The sequence below is a fragment of the Coregonus clupeaformis genome, chromosome 17 (assembly GCF_020615455.1).
Source record: "Coregonus clupeaformis isolate EN_2021a chromosome 17, ASM2061545v1, whole genome shotgun sequence".
Lineage (NCBI taxonomy): Eukaryota > Metazoa > Chordata > Actinopteri > Salmoniformes > Salmonidae > Coregonus > Coregonus clupeaformis.
In genome coordinates this window covers 266,341-284,297 of record NC_059208.1, presented here as the reverse complement: position 1 = coordinate 284,297, position 17,957 = coordinate 266,341, and the positions used below count along the sequence as shown (strand labels likewise).

Genomic DNA, 17,957 nt, shown 5'->3' with positions numbered 1-17,957 from the left:
GACAGAGGAGCCTCTTAAAGAAGAAGTTACAGGTCTGTGAGAGCCAGAAATCTTGCTTGTTTGTAGGTGACCAAATACTTATTTTCCACCATAATTTGCAAATAAATTCATAAAAAATCCTACAATGTGATTTTCTGGATTTTCTTTTCTCAATTTGTCTGTCATAGTTGACGTGTACCTATGATGAAAATTACAGGCCTCTCATCTTTTTAAGTGGGAGAACTTGCACAATTGGTGGCTGACTAAATACTTTTTTCCCCCACTGTATGTCATGCAATAAAATGCAAATTAATTACTTAAAAATCATACAATGTGATTTTCTGGATTTTTGTTTTAGATTCCGTCTCTCACAGTTGAAGTGTACCTATGATAAAAATTACAGACCTCTACATGCTTTGTAAGTAGGAAATCCTGCAAAATCGGCAGTGTATCAAATACTTGTTCTCCCCACTGTAGCTGGAAGTAGAGGCCTAAGCGTTGTTGTTCACTAGTTTACTCCAACGATTTCTGGCTCTCACAGACCTGTAACTTCTTCTTTAAGAGGCTCCTCTGTCCTCCACTCGTTACCTGTATTAATGGCACCTGTTTGAACTTGTTATCAGTATAAAAGACACCTGTCCACAACCTCAAACAGTCACACTCCAAACTCCACTATGGCCAAGACCAAAGAGCTGTCAAAGGACACCAGAAACACAATTGTAGACCTGCACCAGGCTGGGAAGCTTGGTTTGAAGAAATCAACTGTGGGAGCAATTATTAGGAAATGGAAGACATACAAGACCACTGATAATCTCCCTCGATCTGGGGCTCCACGCAAGATCTCACCCCGTGGGGTCAAAATGATCACAAGAACGGTGAGCAAAAATCCCAGAACCACACGGGGGGACCTAGTGAATGACCTGCAGAGAGCTGGGACCAAAGTAACAAAGCCTACCATCAGTAACACACTACGCCGCCAGGGACTCAAATCCTGCAGTGCCAGACGTGTCCCCCTGCTTAAGCCAGTACATGTCCAGGCCCGTCTGAAGTTTGCTAGAGTGCATTTGGATGATCCAGAAGAGGATTGGGAGAATGTCATATGGTCAGATGAAACCAAAATAGAACTTTTTGGTAAAAACTCAACTCGTCGTGTTTGGAGGACAAAGAATGCTGAGTTGCATCCAAAGAACACCATACCTACTGTGAAGCATGGGGGTGGAAACATCATGCTTTGGGGTTGTTTTTCTGCAAAGGGACCAGGACGACTGATCCGTGTAAAGGAAAGAATGAATGGGGCCATGTATCGTGAGATTTTGAGTGAAAACCTCCTTCCATCAGCAAGGGCATTGAAGATGAAACGTGGCTGGGTCTTTCAGCATGACAATGATCCCAAACACACCGCCCGGGCAACGAAGGAGTGGCTTCGTAAGAAGCATTTCAAGGTCCTGGAGTGGCCTAGCCAGTCTCCAGATCTCAACCCCATAGAAAATCTTTGGAGGGAGTTGAAAGTCCGTGTTGCCCAGCGACAGCCCCAAAACATCACTGCTCTAGAGGAGATCTGCATGGAGGAATGGGCCAAAATACCAGCAACAGTGTGTGAAAATCTTGTGAAGACTTACAGAAAACGTTTGACCTGTGTAATTGCCAGCAAAGGGTATATAACAAAGTATTGAGAAACTTTTGTTATTGACCAAATACTTATTTTCCACCATAATTTGCAAATAAATTCATAAAAAATCCTACAATGTGATTTCTGGAATTTTTTTTCTCATTTTGTCTGTCATAGTTGACGTGTACCTATGATGAAAATTACAGGCCTCTCTCATCTTTTTAAGTGGGAGAACATGCACAATTGGTGGCTGACTAAATACTTATTTTCCCCACTGTATGTATATGTATATGTATGTGTATGTATGTATTTGCGAGAAGAAAAAAAACATGGGGGATTGGAAGTGATGCAGACAATTACATTGATGGAAGTTACAATCTATCTAAAATATTAAAGCTGATCTACCCCTCCCAAATTTTTTTAAATAATTATTAAAAACATTAAAAATCAATACAATATTAAAATAAAAAGATCCTTGTTTCGCCATCTCTGCCTACTGCCTACTGTCTATCCTGCACCGCACCTGGGTCCCACCTCACACCTACCCTTACATGTTTGTTACATGTCTTCTCTTGTCCTTGTAATTTATTGATGATGCAGAGTGCTAAAACAATTTCCCAAGTGGGCATCAATAAAGTACTACCCTATTCTACTCTCTACTCATCACCAAAAAAATAAGCACAAATTACTTAATTATTAACCCTTTACCATGACTAAATGCAGCTTGATACAACATTGAGAAGATGAACTATCTTGACAAACCTCCTTATGAGTGGAGTGATTGTAACTGTAGATGGGAAATGTGCATGCAGAGTAACGCAGAGTAACTCAGAGGTTGTACCAGTGTAGTCTGACAGGTCCTCTGTAGCTCAGCTGGTAGAGCACGGCGCTTGTAACGCCAAGGTAGTGGGTTCGATCTCCGGGACCACCCATACACAAAAATGTATGCACGCATGACTGTAAGTCGCTTTGGATAAAAGCGTCTGCTAAATGGCATATTATTTATTATTTATTATTATAACCCCTTTTGGACCACAAGCAGAAATAAGGCAGGTTGTGGGATATGAGATGTTGATTATGATAGGTTGTATTAGATAATATTCTACAGACTCAAAAGGGAATTATATACCACTTACTGTATGGTCACTGAATTATAAACAATGTATATGAGAAGAGGTTATAGTAACAATCTCACACTTTACACTTTAATGTCTTGAAATATTACATTTTATTGACTTAAAAAAAGTATCTGTACAATTTTGAATTGAATATCGTCACTAAAGCAGCATACAGAATAGACAGTCTCTGTAATTCTGAAGAACCTATTGCATGTAGACTCCATCTTCCATTGCCTAGCCCTAGTGCTTATAGAAAACATCAAAATGAACATAGAAACATCAACATGTACAGTGAGGGAAAAAGGTATTTGATCCCCTGCTGATTTTGTACGTTTGCCCACTGACAAAGACATGATCAGTCTATAATTTTAATGGTAGGTTTATTTGAACAGTGAGAGACAGAATAACAACAAAATAATCCAGAAAAACGCATGTCAAAAATGTTATAAATTGATTTGCATTTTAATGAGGGAAATAAGTATTTGACCCCTCTCAATCAGAAAGATTTCTGGCTCCCAGGTGTCATTTATACAGGTAACGAGCTGAGATTAGGAGCACACTCTTAAAGGTAGTGCTCCTAATCTCATTTTGTTACCTGTATAAAAGACACCTGTCCACAGAAGCAATCAATCAATCAATCAGATTCCAAACTCTCCACCATGGCCAAGACCAAAGAGCTCTCCAAGGATGTCAGGGACAAGATTGTAGACCTACACAAGGCTGGAATGGGCTACAAGACCATCGCCAAGCAGCTTGGTGAGAAAGTGACAACAGTTGGTGCGATTATTCGCAAATGGAAGAAACACAAAAGAACTGTCAATCTCCCTCGGCCTGGGGCTCCATGCAAGATCTCACCTCGTGGAGTTGCAATGATCATGAGAACGGTGAGGAATCAGCCCAGAACTACACGGGAGGATCTTGTCAATGATCTCAAGGCAGCTGGGACCATAGTCACCAAGAAAACAATTGGTAACACACTACGCCGCGAAGGACTGAAATCCTGCAGCGCCCGCAAGGTCCCCCTGCTCAAGAAAGAACATATACAGGCCCGTCTGAAGTTTGTCAATGAACATCTGAATGATTCAGAGGAGAACTGGGTGAAAGTGTTGTGGTCAGATGAGACCAAAATCGAGCTCTTTGCCATCAACTCATCTCGCCGTGTTTGAAGGAGAAGGAATGCTGCCTATGACCCCAAGAACACCATCCCCACCGTCAAACATGGAGGTGGAAACATTATGCTTTGGGGGGTTTTTTCTGCTAAGGGGACAGGACAACTTCACCGCATCAAAGGGACGATGGATGGGGCCATGTACCGTCAAATCTTGGGTGAGAACCTCCTTCCCTCAGCCAGGGCATTGAAAATGGGTCGTGGATGGGTATTCCAGCATGACAATGACCCAAAACACACGGCCAAGGCAACAAAGGAGTGGCTCAAGAAGAAGCACATTAAGGTCCTGGAGTGGCCTAGCCAGTCTCCAGAACTTAATCCCATAGAAAATCTGTGGAGGGAGCTGAAGGTTAGAGTTGCCAAACGTCAGCCTCGAAACCTTAATGACTTGGAGAAGATCTGCCAAGAGGAGTGGGACAAAATCCCTTCTGAGATGTGTGCAAACCTGGTGGCCAACTACAAGAAACGTCTGACCTCTGTGATTGCCAACAAGGGTTTTGCCACCAAGTACTAAGTCATGTTTTGCAGAGGGGTCAAATACTTATTTCCCTAATTAAAATGCAAATCAATTTATAACATTTTTGACATGCATTTTTCAGGATTTTTTTGTTGTTATTCTGTCTCTCACTGTTCAAATAAACCTACCATTAAAATTATAGACTGATCATGTCTTTGTCAGTGGGCAAACGTACTAAATCAGCAGGGGATCAAATACTTTTTTCCCTCACTGTATGGCATATCATGGACAGAAGAACCTTACCCTGAAATATTGCTCTGGTGTATTTATTTTCACCTTGTTTATTATAACAATAACACAAACATAAATAGCAGAGGTGTCATGCCCACAGGGGGCACAGGGGCACGTGCCCCTTCAAATTTGTCGTGTTTAAAAATATATACATTATATACAGTATATACAGTGCATTCAGAAAGTATTCACACTCCTTTACTTTTTTCCACATTTTGTTGTGTTACAAAGTGGGATTAAAATAGATTTAATTGATATTTCTTTGTCAATGATCTACACAAAATACCCTGTAATGTCAGTGGAAGATTTTTATTAAATTTTTATTAATGGAAAATAAAACACAAATATATCTTGATTAGATAAGTATTAAACTCCCTGAGTCAATACATGTTAGAATCACCTTTGGCAGTGATTACAGCTGTGAGTTTTTCTGGGTATGTCTCTAAGAGCTTTGCACACCTGGATTGTACAAAATATGCCCATTATTCTTAATAAATGTGTCAAACTCTGTCAAGTTGGTTATTGATCATTGCTAGACAGCCATTTTCAAGTCTTGCCATAGATTTTCAAGTCGATTGAAGTCAAAACCGTAACTAAGCCACTCAAGAACATTCAATGTCGTCTTGGTAAGCAACTTCAGTGCATATTTGGCCTTGTGTTTTAGGTTATTGTCCTGTAGAAATGTGAATTTGTCTCCAAGTGTCTGCAGACTGAACCAGGTTTTCCTCTAGGATTTTGCCTGTGCTTAGCTCAATTCTGTTTATTTGTATCCTAAAAAACTCCCTAGTTCTTGCGGACCCATAAAATTATGCACCCGCCACCATTCTTAAAAATATGAAGAGTGGTACTCACTCAGTAATGTTGTATTGGATTTGCCCAAACATAACGCTTTGTATTCAGGACAAAAAGTTCATTGATGCATGTTTTGGAATATTTTTTTTTCTGTACAGGCTTCCTTCTTTTCACTCTGTCATTTATGTTACTATTGTGGAGTAACTACAATGTTGTTGATCCATCCTCAGTTATCTCCCATCACAACAATTAAACTTGGTTACTGTTTTAAAATCTCCATTGGCCTCAGGTGAAATCCCTTCCTCTCCGATAACTGATTTAGGAAGGGCACCTGTATCTTTGTAGTGACTGGGTGTATTGATACACCATCCAAAGTGTACAATTAATAACTGCACCATGCTCAAAGGGATATTCAATGTCAGCTTTTTTTTTTTTTACCAATCTGCCAATAGGTGCCCTTCTTTGTGGTTGAAATCTGTGCTTGAAATTCACTGCTCGACTTAGAGACCTTACAGATAATTGTACGTGTGGGGTACAGAGATGGGGTAGTCATGTTAAACAGTATTAATGCATACAGAGTGAGTCCATGCAACTTATTATGTGACTTGTTAAGCACATTTTTACTTCCAAACTTATTTAGGCTTTCCATAACAAAAGGATTGAATACTTATTGACTCAAGACAGTTTTTCATTTTTAGTTCATTTGTAAACATTTCTAAAAACACAATTCCACTTTGACATTATGGGGTATTGTGTGTAAATCAGTGACACAAAATCTGAATTTAATAAATTTTTGAAATTCTACTAGCCACCTAGCAATTTTATGAAGTTGTCTTTAGCTAGCCCAGATAGGTTGAGGCAATCAATTAAGTTAGAGTAGCTAGCTTGTCTAACTATCATCTTCGCTGGCATGCCTACTGGCAAGATTGGTAGACTTTAGAAAAGCAAGCAATAACTAAATGTACTGAATAAGACTCACATTCCTTTCAATATTTTACCCAGATTTTAGTAGAGATGCAGAGAAGCATATTTCATTTCTTTAAACAATAACCACCAGTCAGGAGGATACAGACAGCTCAAGAGGTTTGCTTAGATAAGCAGAAAAACTAAACATTTTGACATAGAATTAAGCATAATGATTATGGCTCTAGATTGCAAGAAAAATATGTTTCATGTGTTTGAAAAATGCTACATTCTCCAACTTATGAACAGGGGCCAAGCCCCGCTCATGACCACCCCCAAGCCATCCTCACCTACTTTGTGCCCCCTCAGATTTTTGGAGTGCATGACGCCGCTGATAAATAGTACAGATATTCAAAAGTTACAACATTATAGAGAACATTAATGAAACAAAAGTGAAGGCATTCATTCATTATTACTGTATTTAATCCATATGCTCTGTTCCAATGTAGAAGCGTAGTGACGTTGGCACGTGTTTTACGCACGCAGACCATAGCGTAGCCACTTAGCCTGCACTGCACTGCCTCATTTCATATGGGAATGCGATCCTGTTACACTGCATAAATTGATTGATTTTAATGATATGTGTTAGGACTTGTAGTGAAGGGAAACATTTAGCCTAGCATTAATCTCTTATGTATAATTCAACCTTAGGTAGCTAGAAGGAATGGTTTAAAATGTAAAATGCTCAAATCATATGCTCTTATAATAGGCCTAATTTGTCGCATAGTATGCACCGGTATTTAGGTTAGGGTTTCCCTTGTAGCCCATGCAATGGTCTGCCTGTCTGCAAACAAACTCCCATCAACAAGGGCGTCTGTCTTTCGCAACATCCATGTAAATATTTACGCATTGAAACCGCCGACGGACAACTCAAATGTGACGCTTATTACCACCATGGCTATTGGCTACTGTTCAGATAAATGACCACTTCATGTCTGTTTTTGGGTCTTATTCCGCTCATAAATGTGCTCAATTCTAGTCTGACAGCTGCGGCTGTTCTCATGAACAAAAGCGACAGGCGCGCGCCAGCAGCTGACAGCTACAGTCCTGCGCTGAAGCCTGTCTCCATATTCTGACAACACTTAGGTAAATGTACCTAGTGTCTCATTTTTATTACATTAAATATAATTTAACGTTGTTTAAAGACGAATACATGATTAATTTTAAATAGCATATCTGTGCTGTAGTGCCGACATTCGTTCTGGGCAGGTGTTTGGGCGTTTGCTATTCACGGTTTTAAAATGAAGACCATGTTTTACGCCTTATTTTGACACTGTGAAGGTTTGGATTGACCTGCTGTTGCTTTGGGAAGTTGTCGACTGGTTTGGGGGTCTTATTGTTTTAGGACATGGCTCAGCTCAAGTCTGGACTCGCAGGAAACCAAATACTGGCATTTGTTTTCCCCACCACTTCTACCTTGGAAATACTGTGAAATAAGACTACAAGGTTTTAGTGTTTGTTTTTAAAACACTGGACCTTTTGAAAGCATAGTCATTTGATTGCATGATGATGCCTACTGTCTGATCCTGAAATATAGCTGCTAATTCAGGTAGGCTACATCAAATTTGGTTCAGTCAAGTCTTAAACTGCTAGGCTAAGTATTGTTCATTTTCTGATATTAAAGACTTAACGTTTATGTACATTTATTTTAGCATGTTATCTTATTTCAGGACCATGCTGTCAACTGTAGGCTAATATAGGCTAGTGCTGAATAAAATATTAGAATAAAGTAGTAGGTGTATATTGTAGACTATATGGTAAATATGTATAATTTCAGTTTGAGATGATACACCATTGATTTTATATGACATCTTAAAATAATTTAAAGAAATAGTTTATGTATGTACATATAGTTTTGAACAAGAATGAAGTCCTTACCTTGTGCACTGCAGTGTCTCCTGTCAGTTGGTGAGCTTACCTGGTGGGCTTTCAAAGCGCGGACCCCAAAAACGGATGATTTGTTTAGTAATATATGAAGACAAACCTTTTTTTAAATTACATTTTAAACTTCAGGGGCTTAATTACCTTCTCATTGTGTGAGTGGAAAGCTCTTTGTCCCACTTGATACATCTCTGCACTTTTGGAGAGGGACACTTGGAGACGGTGCTCTCTTTTTGCTTGATTGCATCATATTCACACCAGAATATTTTCCTCTGCATTCAAATGGTAGGTTTCAATAAAAAAGGGGTCTCTTTGTGTCCGAAATATCCCCTAGCATTGATTTTGGGCCACTTTAAGAGGCTCCAAAGCTTGGTGAATCCACAAAAACCCAGTGGAAACTCTCTGAGAGCTCATTTGTGCAGCAAGTGACAATTGCTTCTCAGTATCAGCTGTATGACTGGTGGATGGGCCATATGATGTGAAAGCCATTGGGGGGAGGACAGAGGGAGTTTGGGGAGGGAATTTACTATAGGGCCAGTGGCATACCATTTGAAAGGGACATGTTGGCGCTTGTGGGACTATGTACCCAAATAGGCCCTTACTGAGCATCTGGGGCCCTCTGTATTGTACAGTAATGGTTGAGTCCAATATGAGCACCCCTACACATTCAACTTACATGGAAGTGCCCCTTTTGCAGGGATTTCTGGGAAGAAGAAGAAGGAGGCTATCGAGGTTGGGACTTTGGAGAGAGAGGTATAGAGATAGGCACTCTGTAAAGGTAAGAAAAGCTATGTTCCACTATGGTTAGGGTGCCATTGGATGGATATGGGGTATATAGAGACTCTAATCTCAAAATTTATCCAGAAAAATATAAGTTTTCAGGTGCTAGATGGTGTCTGTATAATGTTATAGAGAAGGGAGGGACAGGACATTATGCTGTGCATAAACAAGGAAATATGGAAGCACGGCTAGGGGGAGCCATAGCTGGGAAGGGAAGGGAGCTTGCTGGCTCTGTGCTACTGCAGAGGAGATGTGGGTTGGATTTAGTACTCACAAAGTCATTAAAACTCTGGGAGAAACGGTATTGTTGTATATTGTGTTAATTAGTCAGTTATTGTTTGATCTATATTGGACTCAGGGCTGTTGTCCAAAGGGAAGTGCCCAAACTGCCTCACATCCTGTGCTCTGTAAAGAAAGATGGGAACCTTTCATGATTGAACAATAAGAGACAGAAAATTATTCAAATAAAGGTCAAACATGCAAATGGTAAACTTTGTAAATATTTTAGTGTGAGATAACATGTAGAATTTAGTTAGCTTGCTCTGCTATGTGCATTTCTAGAGAGCTGTAAAGATGGCCGCTCCACTGTAGGGAGAGTGGTGAGAGTAACTGCCCACTTCCTGATTGAAGCACCATCGCAGCTGCTTTGTTTGCACTCATGCTCAGGCAAAATATGTTGTTTGAATACAAATTACCAGCTTTAATTTAGAATTAAGTTAATTATTCGGGAAATAATTGTGGTATGTGAGGTTTCAGGACATGGGCCTAGACTAACTGCTTCAAACAGGGAGTGCTGCAATGTCCTGAGTCTCTGAAGGCTCAGCTATAGCACAGTGGTGATCAGTTAACCTAAAAGGGAAAGTTAGTTTAACGGCTGTGGGGCCTGATCAGCTGTTTCCCTGAAATAGCATATTGGGTTAACAGCCCATATACATCAACTTTTCAATGCATACACTTTTCTACTGTGTAGAAACACAGTTTACTATGGGATGGGTAGAATTGAAACCACCAGTTATAAAGCATTCAATTGGGAGGAACAATTAAACACAGGCTTCATTTGCACAAAGGGTTAAATTACACTGCCACTTGCTTGCATTGCTGCGATGATGATTAGACATAGTATTAATGTGAAAATGTCTGTAATAGTGCTTTATGTTTCTTAATTTACTTCACTCTTTGCTGTTTTTGTAGTTTCAGAAGTAAAAAAAAAAAAGGTTCCCCAGGTTAAAGAAAACAATTAACCCTTTCATTACCTACTTTTCAAAGCGATATTGGGTTGACTGATGGGTGATGGGTAACGAGTTCCCTCTCAGATGCGGTACTATCTGTAAAGAGAAAGACACAGAAAGAAAATCAATTACCCAAAGTAATTAGAAATTGTATCCATAGATATATTTCAGATCTCAGAAAGTGACATATGTTGTCTCACGGGTGTGGTTAGGGTTAATTGAGCACCAAAAGCCAGAAAAGTCATAAAATGTGATAAAAGGAATCATATTCTCATGAAAACAGATTTCCTTAAGCTACTATCTCCCCATTTTCTTATTTTCAAGTGCATTCTTTCCCCCATATTAATTTAAATAACATCCTATCCAAACCCACTAACTAATATTTACCTGAATGTAAAGGGTTAAAACGTGCTCTGGAGTGACACTCCTACTCAGTCCATATCATTGGTGCTGAAATCTGACTAGAGTTTTTTCCCCCATTAAAATATGTACATTTACTGCCCCCTCTGGTAGATTCAGGCACAAAAGAGTGAGTGGGACCAAAGACAGACAGGCAACCTGGGTGTTTCTAACACTATACTGTGTGCAGTGCCTCAACTCTTGATAAACCCTTGTCTCCGCCTGTACATGTGGGTGAACCTCTGTCAGAACCCCTGTGCATTTAGCCGCTGTTGCAATCCCACAACTGGGGTGAATGTTTGTAGTGGCTGTGGTCTCAGCAGGCATTCCTATCCTGTCATTTGAACTCTGAGGTGAGAGACTAAAAGAGATTATGAGCAGGCTCTCACTTTGACTCCACTCTCAACATTGCCACTGCTCTCAGTCTGATATCTGTCAAATTCAGCTCATGTGGCATGTGGTACATTAAGGCTGTGCTTTAAAAAAAAACACAGTGGTCTAAAATTCCGTGTTTTTGCAACATATTTAAACATGAGCACAAGTGCTACTGTGTAGACTGAGAAAGCACTTCTCAAACATTACTCCTCAACTCATCCAAGTTAAATTAGCCTCTGAATTCCTTCACTAGAACACGGTGAAATCATTTTACTTCATGTACAGTAGTGTCTTTGATGTAGTACTATAGTTATGTCAACCGTGCTGCCCTACAACAGGTTTCTCTTCCACCAAGATTGAGCTCAGAGTCTGTCGCCTCTGCTTCTCTGTATGACTCAGTGTCCCGCCCAGTGGCTGTTAGCGCACATTGCTTCTAACTACCACTCGAAGGGCATGATTTCCTGATTTAGCCTGCTAGCGTTGCTATCACAGCTACACTGGAGCTATCAGTCTCTTTCATAGAGGCACATTCAAATCGGCCTGGTGCTGAAGTGCTGAACGGAGGGCTGCTATGCTAACAGAGATAGCTGTTAACTCATTCACTGACAAATACAATGTCTCTGTATGATAGGCAATGTGATCCCCTTTTAAAACCTGCATGAAAGGCTGTAGAGAGAAATGCTGTCTATTAGCTGCGCACAGATGCAGTCATATTTTCCCCCAATCTTGATGTATGTTATCTTTTTTTTTAAGGAGTCACATCGATCAGAGCACGGAGTCACAGACCAGGAGCTAGTCGAACCCTTCAACGTAAGCCATTACAATTCCTCCACTCACTTGTCAACGGATACAAATACTTATTTCAGAATTTTACTCAGAATTGTACTTAGATATTTTACTCACATGGATGATACAAAGGCTCTGACACTTTTTAATATAGCCTACATATCACCACCACTTTGATTAAAGCTTTCACTATTTTACCTACATTTCTGTCATAATAATAAGTAAGGGTGTTTTACGTAAACTTACTGCAATGTGTACAGTTTTATTTCGGCTGTTGCTACACCTCTGTGCACCCCTTAGCTGAGAATCTGTATCACTTGCACAACAGCTATGGTACTGGTGTTAGTATAATGGACTTCACGTTTCTTGCTTAGCGAGTACCACTTCCTCCTGATTCGGCTCACACAGAGGCTCAAACCCAGGATCTCTTTTTTGCTAGCACATGTGACCGCCCTCCCAAAGCGTCTTACCAGTCGCGCCACGCAAACAGCTAGCTATTCGGTGGCGCAAGTGGAGACACTTCAGGCTGAGGAGTACGTTTTACATATCCCCATGTAAGCAAACATGGACACCCTCAACTCAGTATCTCTTTGTGTGTGCAGTTGCATCATCTGGCATCATAACTTCCAAGATCATTTCTATGTAAACCTTCTGAAGACACAGACAAAAAAAACAATAATGTTTTGCACTTTGTCAATGTCACTCCTCATTCCTGTAGTCACATGCACTTTAATGAAAGATTTCCACTGCAGTCGTGGGATAGTGAACCAATCAAAAGTGGATTGAAGTGTAGCCTTTTCCCCGTAACCCAATCAGCATTGTGTATGCATGAGTCACTCCCACACCCTGCCCTTACATGGCAAGGAGGACTGGCCAAGATCTACAGATGGATATAAAGGCTGCTAGTACAGAGACAACAGAACCGCAATACCAAGACTACTACTACTACTACTACTACTACTACTACTACTACTACTACTACTACAGAACCAAAACTACCAATACTACTACTACTACTACTACTACTACTACTACTACTACTACTACTACTACTACTACTACTACTACTACTACAGAACCACAACTACCAAGACTACTATTACAGAACCATAAGGAGGGAAACAGCTACCGACTTGACTCAGGTAAGATTCGATTACTAATTATAATTTTAGATTCAATGTCCATTGATTTAATCTATCTAGCACAATAACATCTATTGTTGGTCACAATTTCAGATCGAATAGTGCTAGCTGTAGATCGCACTGATATCAAAAGACGTAATCCCTTCCAATGATTGCATAAGAAATGGTACATTCATCAATACTCTGGGAAGACTATTTATTTAACTAACATTTCCATCTGTGTGGCATATATGCTATTTTAAACGACTCATAATTTTCTGCTTGTTAAAAATAAGGGGTATAATGTTGTGTGCCAATGTTGTAGAGAGTCAACCGATGTTCAAAGAGAAGACTGTAATCTGTCCTTCAGCTTTATGACAGTTAGCTCACTGTATCTTAAATTCAAGATGCATCTGCAGAATGTGCGCACACACTAAAAAGTTTGCAAAAGATTGACAAGGCTGCTTTGTGAATATTCTGAATACAAGTTCAAGCAAATGGCCCCACATAAATTCAAATTCAATAAAGTTGGCACTACTTGCAAACATGAGCGATGTACATACTAAAATACTCTCTTCTCTCTCTAGGACTACAGTGTGCAGCAGCAGCCATGGACAAGGAGACAGTGCTCATAATCCTAAACGGCATAGAGAAAGTCTCCTCCTTTGCCTCCACCATAAACCCACTCTTCAACATAATCACCACAGTGGTGAAGGTGACAAAGGGCCTTGTCGCCAAAGACCTCACCCAAGACCTGGACGCCCAACAATTCGGCCGCATCCATGCCAAACTGGAAACCATCTCCAAGACAAACCAGCAGATTCTGAAGCAGATTCCCCTGGACGAGGTCATTGAGAAGTACAGCAAGTATGAAGAGTATATCAAGCACCAGTACACTGCCCTCAACATCATGGTGGAGCAGATTGAAAAAGACCCTGAAGGAAGAGAGGGCTACATGGTAGAGTTCCAGAGGGTCTATGAGAGAGACAAGAGTACCCTTGCTCTGAACACATACTACAGCGGGGTCATAGAAGAGGAGAAAACTTTTGAACAAAGGGGTTTGCTGGAGGTGTACCTAGAGGCCCTCCACAAGGAAGAACGAGGCGAAATGGAGAAAAAGTGCTCCCAACTGGCTAATGTCTTTCGAATGGGCCTGATGACACTAATGGCATATACGGTGGTCACAGAGGATGATGAGGATGAAGTCAGGGATAAATGGGCCCCCAGGGTGAAGGCTATTCAGGCCAAGATGGATGAGGCGCTGGCCCAGTGTGAGGGGAACTGATCCTCATCCACTCCTAGGGTTGGGTGGGCATATGAGGGCTTTAAAGGGATACTTCTGGATTTTGGCAATTTATCTACTTCACCAGAGTCAGATGAACTTGTGGGTACAATTTTAATGTCTCTGTGTCCAGTATGAAGGAAGTTAGAGGTAGTTTTGTGAGTCAATGCTAACTAGCATTAGCGCAATGACTGGAAGTCTGAGTATCTGCAAGTCATCTGACTCTGGGGAAGTAGATAAAGGGCCTCATTGCCAAAATCCAGAAGTATCCCTTTAAGGTTAAAAGCTGTTTGGAGACTAAACTAGTCCTCTTCCCTCAATTTAAAAAGAAAAGTAATTTCCTTTTGGGTGGTGGGCAATCTTCTTTGTCAATGAATGCAATTGATTAAATATAGATTTTATAGTATTTTGCTATGAGCAGTGTTGCACTTCAGCCCTCATGTTTTCTATTTCCCACTGCCAACGCTGTCATGTTTACTTTGAGAAATGAGTCTGAATGCGTGTTTTATGATAACCTTGTATATCGTTGTTTTTTAAGTGTACTTTTACTTCTTGTCTTTTTCTAAATAAATGCTTTTTTGCACTTGTTATTAATTGTTATTCATTTTTATGCTCTTAGATGGAATTATGTAAGTAGACCAATGGTGTTAAAATATAGTCCACTTTATTAGGTTCAAAACATATACACAGAGAATGTTGACTTTGTATAACTCAAAGCGTACACCATACAGTGTCAACTATAAGAGTTAAAAATGTACTCTGATGGAGTTGATTTTCAACAGTGTTGGCCAGTGTTCATTTCCAACTATTTACAGAGTTACAGAAACTCTGTGAAAGTGTTAGGTAAAAAGCTAACACTTTCAAAAGTGTAACATTAACTCTGTGCAGTGTGGGACAATATATATACTTTTTTAGTGTTAAATGTAACACTATTAGAGTTTAAAACTTGCCCTTTTTTTATTTTAAAGAATTTGTCAATAGATTGCTCTACTCTCTCTTTCTCTTTCTCTTAGGCTCCTTTCTCTATCAGAAGCTACCATCCTCCCCAACCCTTTCAAGCACTACCTGGTTTTGACTTCTGTGTCGTGACCCCCTGCGTGCCATCATGTCGGAGATGGAGATTGTGGAAGACCGGGCCAAGCTGAAACAGGGCCTGGTGAAGGTGCTGCAGTGTGTTGCCACCATCTCTTCTGCTGCGGCTGTGGTCAACCCGATCTTCGGCGTGGCCGGCTCTCTAATCCGAGTGGTGCTGCACCACGTGGACGATGAGGACATCCAGACGCTGAAGCGCGAGTTTGGCTCTGTCAACCGTGCCCTGGACAAGCTGTCCCAGCAGAACCACAGCGCCCTGCTACAGATCAAGAAGGAGACGCTGGACGGCCAGTACTGCCGTGTGGAGGAGAACCTGCGCAATCAGTTCCGCAAGTTCATGGAGATGGTGGAGGCGCGGCCCGTGCACTGCGAGCGCAAGAAGGAGGACTTTGAGGAGAGCTACTCCAACGACCTGGGAGACCAGAACCTGCACACACTCTACGAGGGCGTGGTGGGCAAGCCCAAGCTGTTCAGCCGGCCCATCCTGGAGGTGTACCTGAAGCACTCGCAGGGCGACCGCCGCACCATGGAGAACCTGTGCACGCGCCTCACATACCTCTTCTGCATCGGCCTGATTGCCCTCATGGGTTATGCCGCCGTCATCGGAGACGACGAGGAGGGTATCAGCGACGAGTGGACCGAGAAGATGGAGCACGTGCAGGAGAGGATGCAAGAGGCCCTCCAGAAGTGCAAGTGAAGAGGAGAAGGAGGTGTAGAGGCTGCTCCTCTGCTACTTGTCCTCCATACGTAGGACTTTCTCCACATTCCCTCTATGACCTAGGATCCCCCATCCTTCCTTCCATCACTTATCTCCTTACTCCAGGACAGCTGTGTATACAACTCAACCAGTTAATTGACTCTGAATGTAGATCACAGGAGGTTGGTGGCACCTTAACTGGGGAGAACGGGCTCATGATAATAACTGGAGCGGAATTAGAGGAATGGTATCAAATACATCAATCACATAGTTTCCAGGTGTTTGATGCCATTCCATATGCTCCGTTCCGGCCATTATTATGAGCCTCAGCAGCCTCCTGTGATGTGGATTAATTTTTCTTTACTGTTGGTATCTATGAGTTAGAGGTAAGTAGATTGAATGAAAACAGTTAGTGATTTGCCTCATTCACAGCAGTAGTCAATTAACAGACCTATATAATATATACGTGAATGTTGATATGGAAACCTGCATACACAGTGGTCTGACGATCAACCTTTGGACTGGCTCTCAATTAAATGTAACTATGCCATTCCTGTCTTCTAAAGAGTAAGAGAGAGTGGTTTTAATGTCTGACAATATTCAGCACTTAAAAAAATATTTTGCCTTGCCTAGAAATTCGCTGGTGAATTAGAGGGAGATAGAGAGAACAGGCTCATTCTGTTGCATGAATGTAAGATTCACCATAATGGGTATCTATTTGAACATATATATATATACTCCATGCAAGTCCAATAGTGCCACTGATGCAAACTAGCACTTTCAGTAAAAAACATTATCTATACTGTGGCCACTATTAACAGAACAGGCCAATTACAGTTGAAGTCGGAAGTTTACATACACCTTAGCCAAATACATTTAAACTCAATTTTTCACAATTCCTGACATTTAATCCTAGTACAAATTCCCTGTCTTAGGTCAGTTAGGATCACCACTTTATTTTAAGAATGTGAAATGTCAAAATAATAGTAGAGAGAATTATTTATTTCAGCTTTTATTTATTTCATCACATTCCCTGTGGGTCAGAAGTTTACATACACTCAATTGGTATTTGGTAGCATTACCTTTAAATTGTTTAACTTGGGTCAAACCTTTCGGGTAGCCTTCCACAAGCTTCCCACAATAAGTTGGGTGAATTTTGGCCCATTCCTCCTGACAGAGCTGGTGTAACTGAGTCAGGTTTGTAGGCCTCCTTGCTCGCACGCTTTTTCAGTTCTGCCCACAAATGTTCTATAGGATTGAGGTCAGGGCTTTGTGATAGCCACTCCAATACCTTGACTTTGTTGTCTTTAAGCCATTTTGCCACAACTTTGGAAGTATGCTTGGGGTCATTGTCCATTTGGAAGACCCATTTGTGACCAAGCTTTAACTTACATTTACATTTTAGTCATATAGCAGGGTTATTGGCACAATGCTCTTAACCACTAAGCTACCTGACTGATGTCTTGAGATGTTGCTTCATTATATCCACATAATTTTCCTTCCTCATGATGCCATCTATTTTGTGAAGTGCACCAGTCCCTACTGCAGCAAAGCACCCCCACAGCCTGATGCTGCCAACCCTGTGCTTCACAGTTGGGATGGTTTTCTTCGGCTTGCAAGCAACCCCCTTTTTCCTCCAAACATACCGATGGTCATTATGGCCAAACAGTTCTATTTTTGTTTCATTAGACCAGAGGACATTTCTCCAAAAAGTACGATCTTTGTCCCCATGTACAGTTGCAAACCGTAGTCTGGCTTTTTTATGGCGGTTTTGGAGCAGTGGCTTCTTCCTTGCTGAGCGGCCTTTCAGGTTATGTCGATATAGGACTCGTTTTACTGTGGATATAGATAATTTTTTACCTGTTTCCTCCAGCATCTTCACAAGGTCCTTTGCTGTTGTTCTGGGATTGATTTGCACTTTTCGCACCAAAGTATATT

At 41.0% G+C, this 17,957-nt stretch overlaps 1 protein-coding gene across 4 annotated transcripts; it reads left to right on the top strand.

Annotated features, from left to right (window-relative positions):
* Positions 1–6,474: 6,474 nt before the first annotated feature.
* Positions 6,475–16,924, top strand: LOC121543090 (protein rapunzel-like). 4 transcript variants are annotated; one of them, XM_045225991.1, is made up of 4 exons: positions 6,475–7,463; positions 8,956–9,036; positions 11,795–11,851; positions 15,244–16,924. In XM_045225991.1, exon 4 carries the CDS (start codon positions 15,336–15,338, stop codon positions 16,017–16,019), a length of 684 nt encoding a protein of 227 aa, XP_045081926.1. In that variant the 5' UTR covers positions 6,475–7,463; positions 8,956–9,036; positions 11,795–11,851; positions 15,244–15,335; the 3' UTR covers positions 16,020–16,924. The 4 variants fall into 4 exon arrangements, with proteins under 4 accessions (XP_045081926.1, XP_041708730.2, XP_045081927.1 ...); XM_041852796.2 differs by lacking the exon at positions 6,475–7,463 and having other exon boundaries at positions 8,400–9,036; XM_045225992.1 differs by lacking the exons at positions 6,475–7,463; positions 15,244–16,924 and adding an exon at positions 13,536–14,370 and having other exon boundaries at positions 8,400–9,036.
* The last annotated feature ends 1,033 nt before the right edge of the window (positions 16,925–17,957 follow it).

Coding starts and splice junctions, on each gene's coding strand:
- LOC121543090 (XM_045225991.1), top strand. CDS start 15,336: ATGTCGGAGATGGAGATTGTGGAAGACCGGGCCAAGCTGAAACAGGGC.